The 17,762-nt window shown below is 41.9% G+C and overlaps 1 protein-coding gene across 3 annotated transcripts in view; it reads right to left on the reverse strand.

The window, feature by feature from the left end:
- The window catches only part of NFRKB (nuclear factor related to kappaB binding protein), a 38,539-nt gene that overhangs the window by 19,630 nt on the left and 1,147 nt on the right, over positions 1 to 17,762 (reverse strand). The window contains exons 2-12 of one of the 3 annotated variants that reach the window (XM_055305200.1): positions 17,465 to 17,543; positions 15,552 to 15,707; positions 12,997 to 13,198; positions 4,679 to 4,806; positions 3,807 to 3,981; positions 3,145 to 3,282; positions 2,228 to 2,301; positions 1,382 to 1,466; positions 768 to 948; positions 406 to 514; positions 80 to 206 (exon numbers count right to left, since the gene is read on the reverse strand). In XM_055305200.1, coding sequence (XP_055161175.1) covers positions 80 to 206; positions 406 to 514; positions 768 to 948; positions 1,382 to 1,466; positions 2,228 to 2,301; positions 3,145 to 3,282; positions 3,807 to 3,981; positions 4,679 to 4,806; positions 12,997 to 13,198; positions 15,552 to 15,686 — 1,354 coding nt within the window. In that variant the 5' untranslated portion in view covers positions 15,687 to 15,707; positions 17,465 to 17,543. Of the gene's footprint in view, positions 1 to 79; positions 207 to 405; positions 515 to 767; positions 949 to 1,381; positions 1,467 to 2,227; positions 2,302 to 3,144; positions 3,283 to 3,806; positions 3,982 to 4,678; positions 4,807 to 12,996; positions 13,199 to 15,551; positions 15,708 to 17,464; positions 17,558 to 17,762 lie in introns of all 3 variants that reach the window. The other 2 variants (XM_055305201.1, XM_055305199.1) reach the window with 2 other exon arrangements.

Consider the following 17,762-nt stretch of genomic DNA (forward strand, 5'->3'; position numbering starts at 1 on the left):
TAACCAAGAATGCTGCAGTTTACAAGGAGAATGAATTAAAGGGGGAAAACACTTGACCCTAAGGAAAAAAGTACCTTACCACGACTTTCCCCAGCAAGATACTGCAGGGCTGGTAACACCAACTCTGCCCAGTTGGGCGCCGCAGAGAACCAGCTGTTAAGGGAGCTGGCTGGAGAGGACTGCCAATCCAAAACCCGTTCCTCCAGCTAAGGGAAAATAAAGCCAGAACCCAGTTAGAGCTCTGTTCCACACCAGCAATGCCGCGGCCATGCCACAGCATAGTCACAAAGCAAGTTAGCTACAGAGCTTTGGGAGGGACCCAGAATTCTTCTCCAACTATAGATTGTTAAAAAGTTTTCTACAATTTGAAAATTGATGTACATCTGAGTTTTCCAAAACTCTTACCATAGGAAGACTAGCCTGCCCCTCTAGCAGCAAGATCTCTAATAGAAGGGAGAAGAAACTGGAAGATATTTCATTGATTCCAAGGCAAGGCTTGAGGTCTTCAAGAGGCCTAATGAAGGAAAAAATATGTAAGAACCATCAAAAAGATGGTTTAACACATTCCCAGATGGTTTAGGCCCTCTAAACCTTCTAACAGTCACATGAAAGTTCAATAAAGGACCACACTATACACATTCCCTAACAGGTGCCCTGGGACTCTGGTCTTGCAGGTTCAACACCCAGTGGCTCATTCCAAGCACAGTGCTGGGCACACCACAGGTTAACCGTTCACCCTCAAGCAGGAGTCTCTGCTGCTCACTTACTCCTCCTTGATAGCAGGTATAGCCAGCGGAGAAGGGGCCTGTGAGAGAGGTGGGATCCCGTCGGCACTGCTTAATGGTTCGGCCAAATCCTCTGCCTCTGATTTGATCAGTTTTATTTTTTTCTTCTTTTTCTCCTCTTTTTCCTTAACCTTTCTTTTAAGGACAGCCAAGTCATACAGAGCTAGGAAGAAAAGACACACAAATCACAGAACTACATTTTCTATCAGGAAGTGAGGGTCTTATCTGCATATTATTTTCCTAACACCCACCAGTAGAAGAAGAGTCTTAAGTCATAAAACATTTAGTTATTTTTTGCTTTGTTTTTACCAGACCCACTGAGAGATCTTACAGATTAATTTTAACACCTATTAAAAAATAAAAAAATAAAAAAAATAAAAAATAAAAATAAAATAAAAATAAAAAAAAACACCTATTAAAGAGTCAAAGATCTGCTGTACTGATTTTATATTCATTTTGCACCTATAAATCCCCAAGAAGCAATAAGAAAACACAGGTTATCAGCAGGAAGGAAGCTGTGGTCTCATTTATTTACAGGCTCACATAACGTTAATACCACAGTCAGATGACGTCTACCTACAGCGGACATCATTTACCTGCTAGAGAGCCCTTCCTGCCAGCGTTTACTCGAGTCATGATGTCATTTAGAGTCAGGTCCCCTGTCAAAAGGTCCGGATGATCCTGGATGTGATATTCAGAGATTGTTACAGAGGCCTCAAAAGGAAGCTAAAACTGATTTTGCCAATTTACGTAGATATAGTCAGGCATTGAATGCACTTGAGGAACTCAGGTGAATTGAAAATATATGGAGATAAAAAACTACTGCCCTTCATAAAGAGGCATAGAACCCACTTCCAAACCTTCTATCGTATGGTAGATAGAAAGTTTATAAAGCTCTTTTGCATTCCTCATCTTCTGTGCTCTTCAAACAGTCTTATTAAGTATCACTATACTTTACAGTCTGAAAATGGGGTTCAGAGGAGGTCAGGGATTTGCTGATTTCCAATGCAAGACTCTTCCCATCTCCCCATCTGGCCTTAGATGGACTGCCCTTTCTTCCTCCCCTATGCTCTCTGGCTTGGCTGCATTGGCATTACCTTGATTGGTGACGTAACAGAAAGAGTAAAAAGTGGGAAGGGCACGAGATTGGAGTCCTGACCTCCTAGCTGTGGTGCCGAGAACAAGCTCCTTAACTTCTCTGAATGCAAAATGGATATAAGGATCCATGGGCCAGTCTTGCTATAAAGATTAAATCAGGTGCTATGTTAAACATTTGTCTTCCTCTCACATCTTTGGTGTTAACTAGCCCTACGGTTGCTCCTGCCCCCTAACAGCAATAGAAAAGGAAGCATAAATGATACGGTGACTCCCTTCATCTCCCGATAGCCAATCCAAAGACACTGAACTTAAAACCACTAATGAGCCACCCCAGCCAATCTTACTGGTTGGTGTTTCCGCTTCTCATGGTGCTTCTTTAACATTATCTTCAGGTCACTGTCCCCCAGTTCTATTTTATCTGAGAGAAAATGAACCAAACCACATGGACGAGGTCATTCACTAACAGTGCTCAAATTCAAGTCTTTCTGGTTACTCATGACACTCAAAAGTAACATGTTTCTGAGTTTCCCTTCTGACTCCCATGTACACAAGCACACACAATCTTGAAACCATCACAGGATCAATGCTTCAACTTCTGTCTACACCAGTAAATAACAATGACCTCAGTTATATAGCTGCTCCCAAAAAACCTCAAAAGTTCTTTTTTTTTTTTTTTTAAGATTTTATTTATTCATGAGAGACACTGAGAGAGAGAGAGGCAGAGACACAAGCAGAGGGAGAAACAGGCTCCATACAGGGAGCCTGATGTGGGACTCGATCCTGGGACTCCAGGATCACACCCTGGGCCAAAGGTAGCGCTAAACCGCTGAGTCACCCAGGGATCCCCACCTCAAAAGTTCTTAATGTTCTTCTTCGATCTCTATGCTATTCCTATCCAATTAAAAGTTTTTCTCTAATTTCACAGACCTTCTAAAAAATTATTATGGTTCTGATTATCTCTCTTGTTCTATTATTGAACTGTCCCTATGTATTGCTATTTTATCAATCTACTTTCTTTAGCCCAAAATACCACCTGAGCAGCTCCTAAGGAAAAGTTTCAAAACAAAGGAAGGAAGGAATGAAGGCCTAGCTACTTGTACTAAAGTGGAAGTGTACAGAAACTTCACCCCATCTCCTACTTCTAGGGAACAGTGCTCCAATTCCCTGGCAGGTAAGAATCCAGTGCCCACCTCCCTCTAAGGGAGCTCTCAGATCTATGTCCTGATCTCCCAAAACGTCCATAACATCACTCAGTTCTCACCTGCAGTTTTCATATCCGTAGTTGAAAGCGTGGGCACCACCCTCAGGGGCACCGCAGGGCTAGGAGAACGCGCTGGAGAGCTCGGAAGCCATGAGCTGAGATCTTCAAAAGAAAATTTTTCTTGTAAATCCAACGTGGCTGTGGACTCCAATAGGGGAGATTGGGTAAGTGGCCATTTGGGTTCAACAAGGTTAAGCCAACAACATGGAGGCCAGGGTTCCACCATTCCTTTCTGACCCTTCTCCAGACGAACTGGAGCACACTTAGGTCATTTAAACGGCTCTTCCAGGAAGAGAGACTTCAACAGAGTGATGGGGTCGCATTGCAGCAGGCCAACAGTCACTACTACTCTCCTGTAAGGGGAAAAGCAGTTCTCTCAAGTGGCACAATAGGACCAGAAGGCCTACTGTGGAGAGCCCTGCCACGCAGGGAGTCAACTAAACTCAAATGCCACTTAGGCATCAAGGGTAAAAAAGGTATGCAGTCACACCCCCACCTAATAGGAACATCTCAGAGCCCAAAGACTATGGAGTTCTGAGTCCCATTATCCACCCCCCAAGAGAGACAACTGGGATGACTTCTTTCCTGGGAGATAAATGGCTACCACTGGCTCCAACTGAACAACAAGCTGCCTGGCACCCCACGTGCCCACAGACACTCACCCTCCTCATCAGATGACAGGTCTGTGTCACCACACTCCTCCTTCACTTCCCTCAAGACCTTCAAGTAGCGCTGCTGGGTCCGCCACTCCCGCTCCTCAGGTGTGCGGGATGGCGAAGGGCGCTTCTGGCGGAAGGGCAGGGCTGGGCCACTTCGTCGGGCCATCTCCAGTAGGTCCTAGGAAGAGATCAGATGAGGATACACGCCGTCATCCAAAGCTTGCTCTGGTGCATTCCCCAGGTCTACATTTTCTTCTCTTCACTGTTTAACAAGCTCAGTCCTCTCCCTTTACATCACCAGAGATGCACATGTAAAACGTGTCCAAATAAAGAGTCTCTACTGATTACCACATGGCAAAACATCTTAAATCTGATTAGCAAACTGCTCCCTCAAGGATGAATACTTATCATACTGGACACCCAACTGCTTCCATAGCCAAGCTTAAAATCCACTTAAAACCACAACAATCGTGCCTCAAAGATTACCACACTGGGCCAGATCTCGGGGCCATGAAGCCTGGTGCACTATTCATCCATCAGGGTATGTGGAGGCCTGTGTGCTCTCGCACATCAATTGCAGAGCCACCTGCTTCTCCTTAACCCATGATGGGGTCTCAAAACCATTTGTTTACTTTGCTAAATACTGAAGCTATGATATTTCCTCGGTTTTAAGAGACATCTTTTTCACATTTTCTCATCTCTGAAATCAGGTTACATCTTCCAATAAATAGGAAAGGATGATACAGCCTGTGTCATGGCTTAAACTGATAACATTTTCTCCCTAGTGCTACTTTTTGTATTTGGTACCTGAACCACGTCTTGATGTCATGAGATTCACTGTCCATGTCTCATATCCAGTTCCCAGCATTACTTACACTCCGGGAAGCCAGGATCTGCTTCAGCAGCCTATGGAAATACTGCTGCTGGGAGGTGAGGTAGCGCTTGTACTGGGATTTGAAGCATAGCTGCCGGTACTTCACCACTTCTGGGTTAAAGTGTCCATCTTAAAAGAACAGAGGCACTAGTGTGTGTATATATATATATATAACACGCACATATGTTCACAGGCCAAAAAATACTTAATACGTACTTAAAATCTGGTATTAAACTGGAATATAGTACAGAAGAAAAAAAGAACAGTCTATGTGAATGTGGAGCCAACAGTCCAAAGGAGACAAAAGATAAACAGGTAAACAGACACTTTTTCTTAAGTACTATATGAAATCAATTTGAAACAACTGTAGAAAGGAGGGGTATATTCAGAAAAGGGATCTCTAAAGAGTAACATAAAATGAAGCCTGATTAAAGCAATTGTGGCAGAACATTAACAAAATATTGGTAGAAGTTATACAGATGTTTGTTATACTATTTACCAACTTTTCCTATGTTTAAAAATTTTCAAAACAAGGGGTGCTTGGGTGGCTCAGTGGTTCAGTGTCTGCCTTTGGCTCAGGGTGTGATCCCGGGGTCCAGGGATCGAGTTCCCCATTGAGCTCCCCACAGGGAGCCTGCTTCTCCCTCTGCCTGTGTCTCTGCCTCTCTCTGTGTGTCTCTCATGAACAGATAAATAAAATCTGTAAAAAAAAAAATTTTTTTTCAAAACAAACCATGGGGAGGAAAATCAATGGGAATTTAAAAATAAGAAGTAAAAATGGGGAAAAGGCAGTAGAAACAGCCTGTGGCTAAGGCAGGATCTGAAGCAAGAACTCTGCATGTCCCAAACCTTGAGGAAATGTCTGTACGACTGACGCAGAGTGGGCTGGAGCTGAGGGGGGCGGATGACGCCCCAGGAGGCAGGAAGATTCAACCACACAGACACCTACAGGTCACGGGTGGAGCTGGATTCTACCCTAAGTGCAACGGAAATCATTTGAAGAGTTTAAAGCAGGAGAATGATGTGGCGGAGAGCAGAAGAGGATGAAGGAAAACTCTCGCAGAGGCTCCAGGTGAGAGGGGATTGGCAGCTTCCCTCCACACTCAGAACAGAAGCTCAGGTCCAAAAGACGGCCTGTCATGCCCCTCAAGATCTGTCCTGGGCTGCCTCTGGCCTCACTGTCCACCAGTCCCCAATGTGCTCCCTCTAGCCCAGGCCCACTTGCCTCCATGCTGTTTCCTGAACAGGCTGTGCACCTGTGTTCAGGCGCTTTCTCAAGGCCTTTGCACTTAAAGTTCCCTCTACCTGTGATGCTTCCTACCAATGCCCAGTATTCTCACGGCTTGCTCCCCCTACCCTCATTAAGGCCCTGTCCTGGTATCAGCTCATCAGAGAAGCCTTGGCCAACTACCACACCTACACCAGCTCCCTCCTGTCACTTTAGTCCCATCACCCTCATTTCTCTGAAGTACCAAATGCCCATAAGTATTTGCTTGTTCATCATCTGTTTTTCCCTATCAGAATGTAAGACTATTACCATATTCTCAGAACCTCGAAGAATGTCTGGCACATATTAGCTGACTAGTAAGCAAAACAGTGGTTACGTGCACAGAAGTATGCAGACTTGAGATACATTTCTGAGGGAGAAGGGATAAACCAGCTGATAGTTCAGATATCGGGGAAGGATGGGAAGGTCATGCAGAGGTCAACTGAGCATGGTACCCTGATTGCTGGACATGAGCAACTAATATCATCACGAGATAAAAAGGTCAAAGAGAGGTCCTTTTCGGACATATCAAATTTGAGCAGCTAGGCCATGATGAAAACTGAGACAGAAAGACTGAAAAGCTAATTTCAGAAAGCTAAAATGAGGGGTCAAAGTACACCACCCTAGCACTGCCCAAGGTAACTAATAACAGCAAATGCTCATTTAAGACAGTCCCTGACAGCTCCCACTATGTAAGAACCTTGCATATATTAATTCATTTAATCCTGTAACAAGCCCATAAAATGAGGACACTACTAAATCCTCATTTTACGGCTGGAAAAACTGAGGCAGCGAGAAGTTAGTAACTTGTACAAGGTCACAGAACTAGTAAGAGAGGAAAGCAGGTTTGAGCCCAGGTAGTCCAGCTCCAGAGTCCAAGCTCTTACCCATCATGCTATGCTGCCTACTGTAGAGAAACAGGAGCTGCGACCATCAAGAAACGAGCCTAGAGTTCAATGCCGCTGATGCTGTTTGATATATACAAACTGGACTAACGTCTTGGTCTCTATACTTCTTCAAATCATGTTCCTTCAGTCTTTAGCTTCCTCCACTTTTTGAAAGCCATTTAATGCTACATCTCTGCTAAAACGTTATTTTGGGGCAGCCCGGGTGGCTCAGCGGTTTAGCGCCGCCTTCAGCCCAGGGCGTGATCCTGGAGAGAAGGGATCGAGTCCCACGTCGGGCTCCCTGCGAGGAGCCTGCATCTCCCCTCTGCCTGTGTCTCTGCCTCTCTGTCTCCCTCATGAATAAATAAATAAAATCTTTTACAAAATTTAAAAAGTAAAACGCTATTTTGGATATATTAAGAAAAATACTATTGAAAATAATCATTACAATAAAGTATATTAAAATTAACTGCTGTTACAATTCTTTTTTTTTGTTAAAGATTTTATTTATTTGAGAGAAAGAAAGAAAGAGAGCACGTGCACACGAGGTTGGGGTAGGAGGGGCAGGCTCCCCTCTGAGTAGACAGCTGACACCAGGCTCTATCCCAGGACCCTGGGATCATGACCTGAGCCAAAGGGAGACGCTTAACCGACTGAGCCACCCAGGTGCCCCTGCCTTTACAATTCTTATTATGGCTGCTGGAAAATTTTAATTTGAACACACAACTCATGTAATTTTTTTAAGGATTTATTTTAGTGTGTGTGTGTGTGTATATGGGGGTAGAGTGAGGGAGAGAAGCAGATTCCCTGCTGAGTAGGGAGCCTCACACAGAGCTTAGTCTCACAACCCTGAGATCACCTGAGCCAAAAAAACAAGAGTCCAACGCTTCATCAACTGAGCCACCCAGGAGCCCCAGCCCATGTAATATTTCTACTGGCCTGCACTGGGCTAGGTAACAGTGAGAAAAGAAGAGAGTAGTACCAGATGAAGTTGGGTAAGTGGGCAGGGGCCAGGTCACATACAGCCTCATAGGCAATGAGTTTTATTTCAAATGACAGCAACTGTTAAATATTCTGAAAAGTGAGGTTTTAAGAAACTCGCTCTGGTAGCTACGTGGAGGTGGCTACTAAAGCAGCCCAGGCAAGAATCATCAGTGAAGAGATGATGACTGAAAGCAGGCAAGTACAGATATAAGAACAGAGCCTCAACAGCGGTAACACAGACAGGAACAATGAGTGGAAGAGGGGTTACCAAAGGAAGTAGGGGAGGGGAGAGGGGAGGGTGTCAAAGACAGAGGAGGAAATACAGGCCAGGGAAGAGTCACTGACGCAAAGTGGGGGAAAGTCTTAAGATGAAGAAAGTGGTAAAGACAGTAGATGTTGGGCCCTATGGGAGCACCTGACTGCCTCAGTCGGTAGAACATGCAACTGTTGATCTTGGGGTCATGGGTTCAAGTCCCATGTTGGGTGCAGAGCTCATTAAAGATAAAGATAATAAAATTAAAAAGAAAAAAGAACTGTAGATGCTGTGCAAAGACCAAGTAAAGAACTAAAAACCATCTACGGGGGGGGGGGGGGGGAGGCGCCTGGATGGCTCGCTCAGTCGGTTAAACCACCAACTCTTGATTTCAGCTCAGGTCATGATCTCAGGGTCATGGGACCAAGTCCCCAAGACAGGCTCCACACTCAGTGGGGAGTCGGCTTGGGATTCTTCCTCTCTCTCAGCTCTCATACTGTGTGCTCTCATACTCTCTCTTGCTCTCAAATAAATCTTTAAAAAAAAAAAATAAAAATAAATAAAAAGCATAGTAGGCTGTTTGGAAATTACATGCTCACAAAAGAGACATGGAAAAGCTCACTGAAATAACTGGTGAGATATGTATACGGACTATATATCAGATAACAGACTGTCAATGTTACATTTTATATTACATACAAAATTTAAATACAGAAAAATTCTGTATTTACAGTATTTCTGAATTTGACCATGTGTTCTTATTCTTTAGAGATAAATGCTGAAAAATTTAGGGGTGCAACGTCTGCAACACTCTCAACTGGTTCAGCAAAAAATGATAGCAATAATAATATGTAAAGAGGGTAAATGTGGCAAAACTTTAACAGTTGGTGAGACTGGTGAAGAGTACAGCTGACCCTTGAACAATATGAGTTCAAACTGTGTGGGTCAACTTACACTTGAATTTTTTACAGTCTACACTGTAAATGTATCATCCTTCTGATTTTAATAGCATTTTTGACTTTAAAAATACAATATGTAATGCTCATGACATATAAAGTATGTGTTAATCAACCGTTATAGCTAAGACTTCCAGTCAATACTAGGCTATTAAGTTTTGGAGCAGTCAAAAGTTTCACATGGATTTGTGACCAAGTGGGAAGCAGGCACCCTTCACCCCTGCACTGCTCAAGGGTCAACTGTATATAGGTGTCCATGATAAAGTCTTATGACTTTTCTATATGTAGCTCAGATTTCAAAGTAACAAAGTCGAGGGAGACAAGAGGTCAGGGTGGTGTTGGATCGCTCCCTGTGAGATAATCAAAGAAGAGCCACCAGGGAACAGGGGCAGAATGAATAAAAGGGACAAGTATGCAGGTCTTTCAATAAGCCTGGAGATAAAAAGGCAAATGACAGAGGACAACAGAGGAGACAGATGGTCAAGGACTTTTTTTTTTTTTTTTAGTGTGAGACCCCTGAACACACCCATAGGCTGAAGAAGAACAAGTGGAGTGAGGAATAATCTAGAGTGAATACACAGGATGGAAGGGATGGTTCACTGAGGAAAAACGGTTCCAGAGGAGGTGAAGGATAAAGGATCAAGAGCAGAGGTTAATCTTAAACAGAAGACAAAACTCCTTCTTCCTGAGACATGTAAAGTAGGTCAGACTGGAAATGAATACAGTGAGCTGGGGTGCCAGCTGGAAACAAGAAGCGGGAAGTTTATGACAGAAGATAAAGGTATGAAGCAGGAAGCAAGAATTTGATTAGCATGTGGAACTTAAGGAAAAGGTAAATACTTAAAACAGAATCAGAAAAGATAACCAGGGACGCCTGCGTGGCTCAGTGGTTCAGCGTCTGCCTTTGGCCCAGGGTGTGATCCTGGGGTTCAGGGATCGAGTCCCACATCAGGCTCCCTGCATGGAACCTGCTTCTCCCTCTGCTTTTGTCTCTGCCCCCTCCCCCTCTCCGTGTGTCTCATGAATAAATAAATCTTAAAAAAAAGAAAGGATAAGTGAAAACAGACTGATAACCATGGTAATGCACCTGTCTGCAGCAACACTAGAACTGAAATGAGACTGCCGAATGCTGACAGAGTGAAACCCGCAGGAATCCTTCTTTGACATTCCTTGTTTGCATATTCACATCACCATCATACTGTGTCGGAGAGAAAGAGGCCAGCACAACAGACAGTGCAAACAGTACACAAGGTCCCTGACATAACCCCTCTAAAACCAGGCAGGCTCTATTGGAAAAGATAGTTTATGCCCACCTGAAGCCCCTGGCTGCAGGGATGTAAACCTTTGCCAATGACAGAGGAGAATTCCTCTTTAAACCAGTAACTCACCAAAGGAGGGAATGCTAGTTTTAAATGAGCTGAGATAATAAAGTTTTGCAATGATAAGCCTGTCCACTCCAGGCTTTTGTAGCTATCATGGTATCTCTACTTTCAGGGCCTCCTGCCAAGGCAAAGTCACTACAGAAAGGGGAGAAGAGGCTTCCTCTGCTCCTGTCAACTGAACAGAGAGGAATCTGTGGCTTAATAGTGGCCCCAAACCATTCTGCAGTCTCCAATGTAGTAACTGATTCAGGGCAAGGATAGTTAATGGATGTTAAACCACTGAGTAAAACCCAGGCTTTTGGGAAAGAAAACTATCACATGGTCCCAAATATCATCCTACATTTTTCCTTAATTATGAAGGTAAAAAGGTACTGTTAGAATCAGTATGCCCGGCAGACGCCACTTAACCAAGTGATCAAACACATCATCAACGCTGGAAACACCGACATTGCATACCTCCTAAGGTAACGGTGGGAAAGAAGTAACACGTCCATCTAGTTTTCTTGGCAAAATGTTTGACCCAAATCTGATGATAAGGAAACAAGAACAATTCCCCAGAAAGCAAGATATTTTACAAGTGTCCTGGGCTCTTCAAAAGTATCAGTGTGTTTTGTATGGAACCACAGAAGATCCCAAACAGCCAAGGCAATCTTGGGAAAGTAAAACAAAGCTGGAGAGTCCATGTTCCTTTATTTAAATCTACACCATAAAGCTACAGCAATCACAACACAACGGTCGTAGCACAAAGAGACACACAGATGAATGAAGCAAAATAGAGTCCAGAAATAAACCTACACTCAATTAATTTACAACAAAGGAGACAAGCACATACAATAAGGAAAAGAGTCTCTTCAATAACTGGTGCTGGGAAAACTGGACCACTTTCTTACATCAGACACAAAAACTCAAAATGGATTAAACACTTAAATGTAAGGCTGAAAATCATAGAACTCTTAGAAGAAATCACAGACGTAAACCCTTGGGACAACAATATAAGCAATAAAGCATTATTTTTTTGGCTCTCTCCTCAAACAAAGGCAACAAAAACCAAAACCAAATGGAATTACATCAAACTAGAGAACCAAGGAAAGCAAAGGAAACCATCAACAAAACAAAAAGCAATCTGTTGAACAGGAGAAAACATCTGCAAATGATATATCCAATGAGGGGTTATTATCTAAATTATATAAAGAACTCCAACTCAACACCAAAAAATTCCTAATAATCCAATCAAAAATGGGCAAAGGATATGGTTTCATGTGACCAACAGACACATGAAAAGATGCTCATCACCAACGAAATGCCAATCAAAGCCACAAGATATCACCTTTACCTATGAGAATGGTTATCACCGAAAAGACAAGATAAAATAAGTATTGATGAGGATGTGGAGAAAATGGAACCCTTGTGCACTGTTGGTGGGATGAGAAATGTAGCAGCTCTGGAAAACAGTATGGAGTTCCTTAAAATATTAAAAACAGAGCTACTATAGCAATCCCACTTCTAGGTATTTATCTGAAGAAACCAAAAACACTAATTCAAAAACCATATATATGCATCCCTATGTATTATGTATTATTATGTACACAAGTCAAGCCATGGAGCAACTAAGCATCCATCAATAGATGAATGGATGAAAAGGGATATATGGATAAATAGTTTATGTATATAATGGACTATTACTCAGCCTAAAAAAAGAATGAAATCTTGCCATTTGAGACAACATGGATGACCCAGAGCATATACTTACTCTTCCACAGAGTTAACATGTAAGAACTTGTACGGTTACAGATAGTAGCTAGATGTATCACGGTGATCATGGTGATCACTTGAGAATATACCGAGAATCAGGATGTACACCTGAAGATAATATGATATTGCATGTCAACTACACTTAAATTAAAAAAAAAGTCATTGTTTTTGAAAGACAAAAGAAAAAAGGGCAGAGGTTCAGGAAGCCAAGAGATGTGTAACCCAAACACAATGCATGAACCTTGAATAGATCCTAAATTTAAAAGGAAAAAATAAAAGAGCCACTATAAAGAAGATTTAGGGAAGACGTGAGAATATTTGAATATGAGCTCTCCTATGATATTTGATCATTATAAAATTTCTTGGGTGTGATAATAAGACGTGATGATATAGTAGAATGTCGTTAGGAGATACATACATACTGAAGTGCTTGGCAGTAAAGTATCATGTTTTCTGCAGGAAAAAAAAAGTGTATGTGTGACATACAAATACACATATACACATACATATGTACGTGTGATAAAGCAAATGATAAACAACTATTTTGAAAAATTTTTAAAGACTAGTCATAAAGAGTGCTTATACGATGCTAATAATGCTTTATTTCTTGATCTGGGTGGTGGTTACAGAGTCAAGTTCATTTTACAATAAATCAATGTATTTCTTGTGTAAGTTAAAAATTTTTATTAAAAAAAAAAGAGTCTAGGCAAAGGGTCCCACATGGTCTGAGTATCAATCAGTACATGAAAATCAATACAATATACGAAGAAAGAAGCATTCACATAAGTGAACACACTCTTACTCTTCCACTGCTCTCAAAGGATGCCAAGCTACATACCTCGGAAAAGTTTCTGGGCAATGTGCAGAGGGTTCCCAAAGCGGAAGTTCTCCCCACTGAACAGGGCTAGGATGAGCTGATTTTGCTGCTCAAAACTGTCTTCAGGAAAGTGAGGCAGAAACTGCTGGAGGTGTTCACGTTGAGAGTCACTTAATACTTCTTGCCATGTTGAGAGGCTGACTACATCAAAGAATATCTCAGGCTAGGACAATCAGGAAAAGCAAGAGAAAAATAAACAACAGAAAAGCAAGCTTTAAATTTTTCTGTGAGTGGCAAAATATACACAACATAAAGTTTACCATTTATCCATTTTTAACTGTACAGCTCAGTGGTATTAAATACATTCGCACTGTTGTGCAACCATCACTATATCCAAATTTTTAAGTTTGTTTAAACCAAAACATCACTGATCTTTATTCAATTCACAAATCTTAGAGATTAGCAATAACTACATATAAAAACCACTATCTTACACCCAACAGTAATTAATAATCCAAAGGAAAAATGACCTCAGTAGAGAGAATCTCATTTGGAAACCATTTCTACCAACAAGGGGTAGGTAGGATGGACAACTGAATTTAGTTTAAGACGAGAGGAAAGAAAAAGTTACGGAGGAAAGAATACGAGGGATTGAGTCACCTGTGAAGAGTGACAAGCAGCAGGATGGAGTTCATTTTCAGCTCAACTATATACCGTTTATCTGTCTTGTATGTGCTGAGTACTAAGCTAGACTAGCATACACACTGTCAGAGGGGGACACAAGCAATTATAATGTAGCCTGAGAAGCACTGATGTATGTACACAGGAGCAGCCCATGTCCCACACCCAAGGTGTTGGAGAACAGAGGAAGTAACATTTGAAAGAGTTAAGGGGGCAGCCTGGGGGGCTCAGCAGCTTAGTGTCGCCTTCGGCCCAGGGCCTGATCCTGGAGACCCGGGATCGAGTCCCACGTCGGGCTCCCTGCATGGAGCCTGCTTCTCCCTCTGCCTCTCTCTCTCTGTCTCTCATGAATAAATAAATAAAATCTTAAAAAAAATAAAAAATAAAAATAAAAGAGTTAAGGGATAAAATAAAGAAAAAAGAAAAAAAAAAGTTGAAGCAGGAGAGTTAAAACTCCACAGAGCAGAGGCGTCTGGCTCAGTCAGTAGAGTATGCAGGTCATAAAGTTCAAGCCCCACACTGGGCATAGAGATTACTTACAGATAAACAAACAAAAAATTAAAAATCCATAGAGCAAAATCATAAAAATGGAAGAATTACTATAAAAGAAAGGATAGCAATTACCTGTGGGTGTTTGAATGGTATTAGCAGCATTCTACTTCTTAACCCAAGTAGGAGCTACATGGCTGTTTTATCACTCCTTAAACTATATATACACCATATATATATGGATTTATTTATATACTCTTCTTACATGTGATAAGGTTCACTTTTCTAGTAACGATGAGAGTTGAGGCAACGTACGGCTAGTGCAAGGATACAAAGGGAGAGGGAGCTTCAGACAGAAGACAGAAGAGCAAGGGACCTATAAACATGTTAAGCACTTGCGACGTTATCTAAGGACAATGGAGAGCCACCAAACGGCTTCAGCAGAAGACAACCAGAAATCCGACCACCTACCAGGCATCTGTGCACGCATGTACTACAGTACCTCAGTGTCAAAGATCTTCCCCTGCAAAGCTATTTTTTGGACACCACTTTATTCCTAGTATCTCAGTGTCTGCCACAATTAGGCACTTAATAAAACAAGTGTTTGCTGACTAAATGAATAACATAAAAAGACTTATTTGAAAGAGTGTGCAAAGAAAACGTGGATGAGAAGGATCTGTCAACGTCAGTACTTATTACTTCAGAAGGCAGAGAGAACAAGTAGTGGCTTTAATTTTATCTATGTTTGATATATTAGGGAAAAAAATCTGAACCAGGTATGACTAAATGCAATTATCTCTAAAACTGGATGATGCACAAATGAGTGCTTGCTATAGGACGCTCTACACCTGTCTGTATATGTGGAACACAGCAAAGTGAACAAGATAACTAAATACAGGCTTTGGCACACATAGTGTCTTGCACACAATAAGCACTTAGTAGGTGATAGCTACCTTAATGATAATGATGATTACACAGCCTACCTGTGAAAGGAGCCAAAAGCACAAAATCCCAACCCAGGACACGTCCTATTAACTGACCGGAGGTTTACTTTATGGACAGATACAGTATGTTGGGTTTTGTTTCATGATCCACAATGTGAGTAACCAATTTAACATAAACACGTTCATAATTTTGTTCTTAAAATATATAATTTCTTGTTAACTGCTCAAAACTATCTGGTTAAAAATAAAACTTAAGTATATACCTTACACTTTCTTCTCGAGTCACAATATTAAAGATGTTACATTAAAAGAGAAAGAGAGAGAGATCACTCTGGCTGCAATATAGAAAATGAAACCAAAAGAAGCATAAAAGACTGAAAACTTGTAAAGTGTGGAAAAGGCTTAGGATTGTGGTTAGGGGCAAGGTGCCAGAGAAAAGACAGTGGCGCCGCTACTACTTACGTCCTCCAGAAGGTCCTCGGGCAGACTAACCCTGGTGCCCCCCAGGAGGCAGTCCTCCATAATACGTGTGCCATGGCCATCGCCACATGGACCCAGTTCCAGGGGATCCGTCAGCATATGGTCCAAGGAATCCATTGTTTATGTGCCACAGATAATCTAGACAAATACACACAGTCATACCTCCAGATAGAAAGGCAGGATTCCCAGGGATCTGATTGATACCGATGCTCCTTCAGAAAGTATTCTGACTCAAATAGTAGTCAAACTCAAATCTAGTTTTATACCTTATCCTCGTACCCTCACTACAGCTACACACCTCTTCTCTCTTCTATCACGGCATTCTCATCTCAATCTTCAAATCTTTTCTAGTTCGGACTCTTGTTGCTCAGAATGCTCCTAGAGTAACTCCCAAATTTACAGAATTTCTTATATGTTCATTTCACAATGAAGCAAAATGAGACTTGGAGATTAAATGATAAACAGATCAGAGTTCATAACTTTGACTTCTCAGGCCAATAATCTACCATAAAATAATTTCTTGGGGCACCTGGGTGGCATCTGCCTTCGACTCAGGTCGTAACCCCCAGGTCCTGGGATTGAGCCCTACATCGGGCTCCCTGCTCAGCGGGTAGCCTGCTCCTGCTTCTCCCTCTCCCTCCGTCCCTCCCTCTGCTCATACTTGTGCACTCTCTCTCTCAAATAGATAAAAATCTTTTTAAAAAAAAATTTCATAAAAAAATTTAACTATTACTGTTGGTCTTTTTAGTAATCCTCTGTTGTGCTTGCACAAAGAAACATCACCCATATAGACTAGTAAAGCTCAGACACTAACAGTAAGTTTTTTAATGAGGGCCTATTAAGTGCCGGGCCTTTTCACGCATCTCATTTAATTCCTACAACTGTGCAAGACAGGTTCTTCAGATCTATTCCACAGACATTAAAACTGAGGATCAAAGTAGATATATAACTTACCCAATCTCGGGGTAATGAATGAATGAAACTCAAGTCTGCCCGACTACACACACACATTTTTAACACTACACCTCTTGTATAAACTCTCAGTTGGAATTATGAAAGAGGAGTATGTTAGTATGACTTTAGTCCACATAAACTCTGGGGTTTCCAAGCACCTGACCGACCACAACAGCCAGTAAACGTAGTAGCCAATCTACCAACTAAAGGTCCATCTGAGGGCAGCCCAGATGGCTCAGCAGTTTAGCACTGTCTTTGGCCCAGGGCATGATCCTGGAGACCCAGGATGGAGACCCACATCAGGCTCCCTGCAGGGAGCCTGCTTCTCCTTCTGCCTGTGTCTCTGCCTCTCTCTCTCTCTGTGTCTCTCATGAATAAATAAAATCTTTAAATAAATAAATAAAAATAAAGGTCCATCTGGTATTTATAACCACGTAAATGTAATGCTACTTTTCTCCTTCCTGTAATAACTGAACACTGCCGGTCATCTTTAGAAATAGACATATCAAAACATCTTTACAGGGGTGCCTGGGAGCATCCAACTCTGGGTTTTGACTCAAGTTGTGATCTCAGGGTGGTGAGATCAAGCCCCAAGTCGGGCTCCACGCTCAGTGAGGAGTCTGCTTGAGACTCTCCCTCTCCCACTGTCCCTTCTGCTTGTGCTATCTCTTTCAAATAAATAAATAAATCTTAAAAAAAAAAAATCTTCAGAGAGCATCTTGTTAGGCTAATGGCAAGTATCATCTGTAAAGCTGAGGCCATAGGATTGAACACAGAGAGCATGAACTCAGTTACTCTACCACTCTGCTAAGTCAATTCTATCTCCTAGTCCTACCAAATGGACTAACAAGCACGATAAAATGGAAAAAAAAAAAAAAAAGACTTAAGAGTCAAGATGCCAAACTTCTAGCCCAATCTCGGTGACCTAAGACAAACCTTACCTTGACAGGTGTCGATTTCCTTACTTGCACGACAAAGGGGAGCTGCACCAGGTCTTCTGTTATTTCCAACCTTGGAATCCTACAATAAATAATCTCCAGATGGAGGACACTTTATATGACTTAATGCACTCATATAAGCATCGTAATGTTAACGACTTCTGATTCCAAAACTCTTTTAAACGATAAAAAGCAGAGCTGTAATACTACTACTAAAATAGGTATGTTCCCACAAATTATTTCAAGTTCTATTTTAGAGATTTCAGATTTATGTAAAGATTCTGCAGCAAGATTAGTGCTG

This window comes from Nyctereutes procyonoides, unplaced genomic scaffold, assembly GCF_905146905.1.
Source record: "Nyctereutes procyonoides isolate TBG_1078 unplaced genomic scaffold, NYPRO_anot_genome, whole genome shotgun sequence".
NCBI classification, from domain to species: Eukaryota; Metazoa; Chordata; class Mammalia; order Carnivora; family Canidae; genus Nyctereutes; species Nyctereutes procyonoides.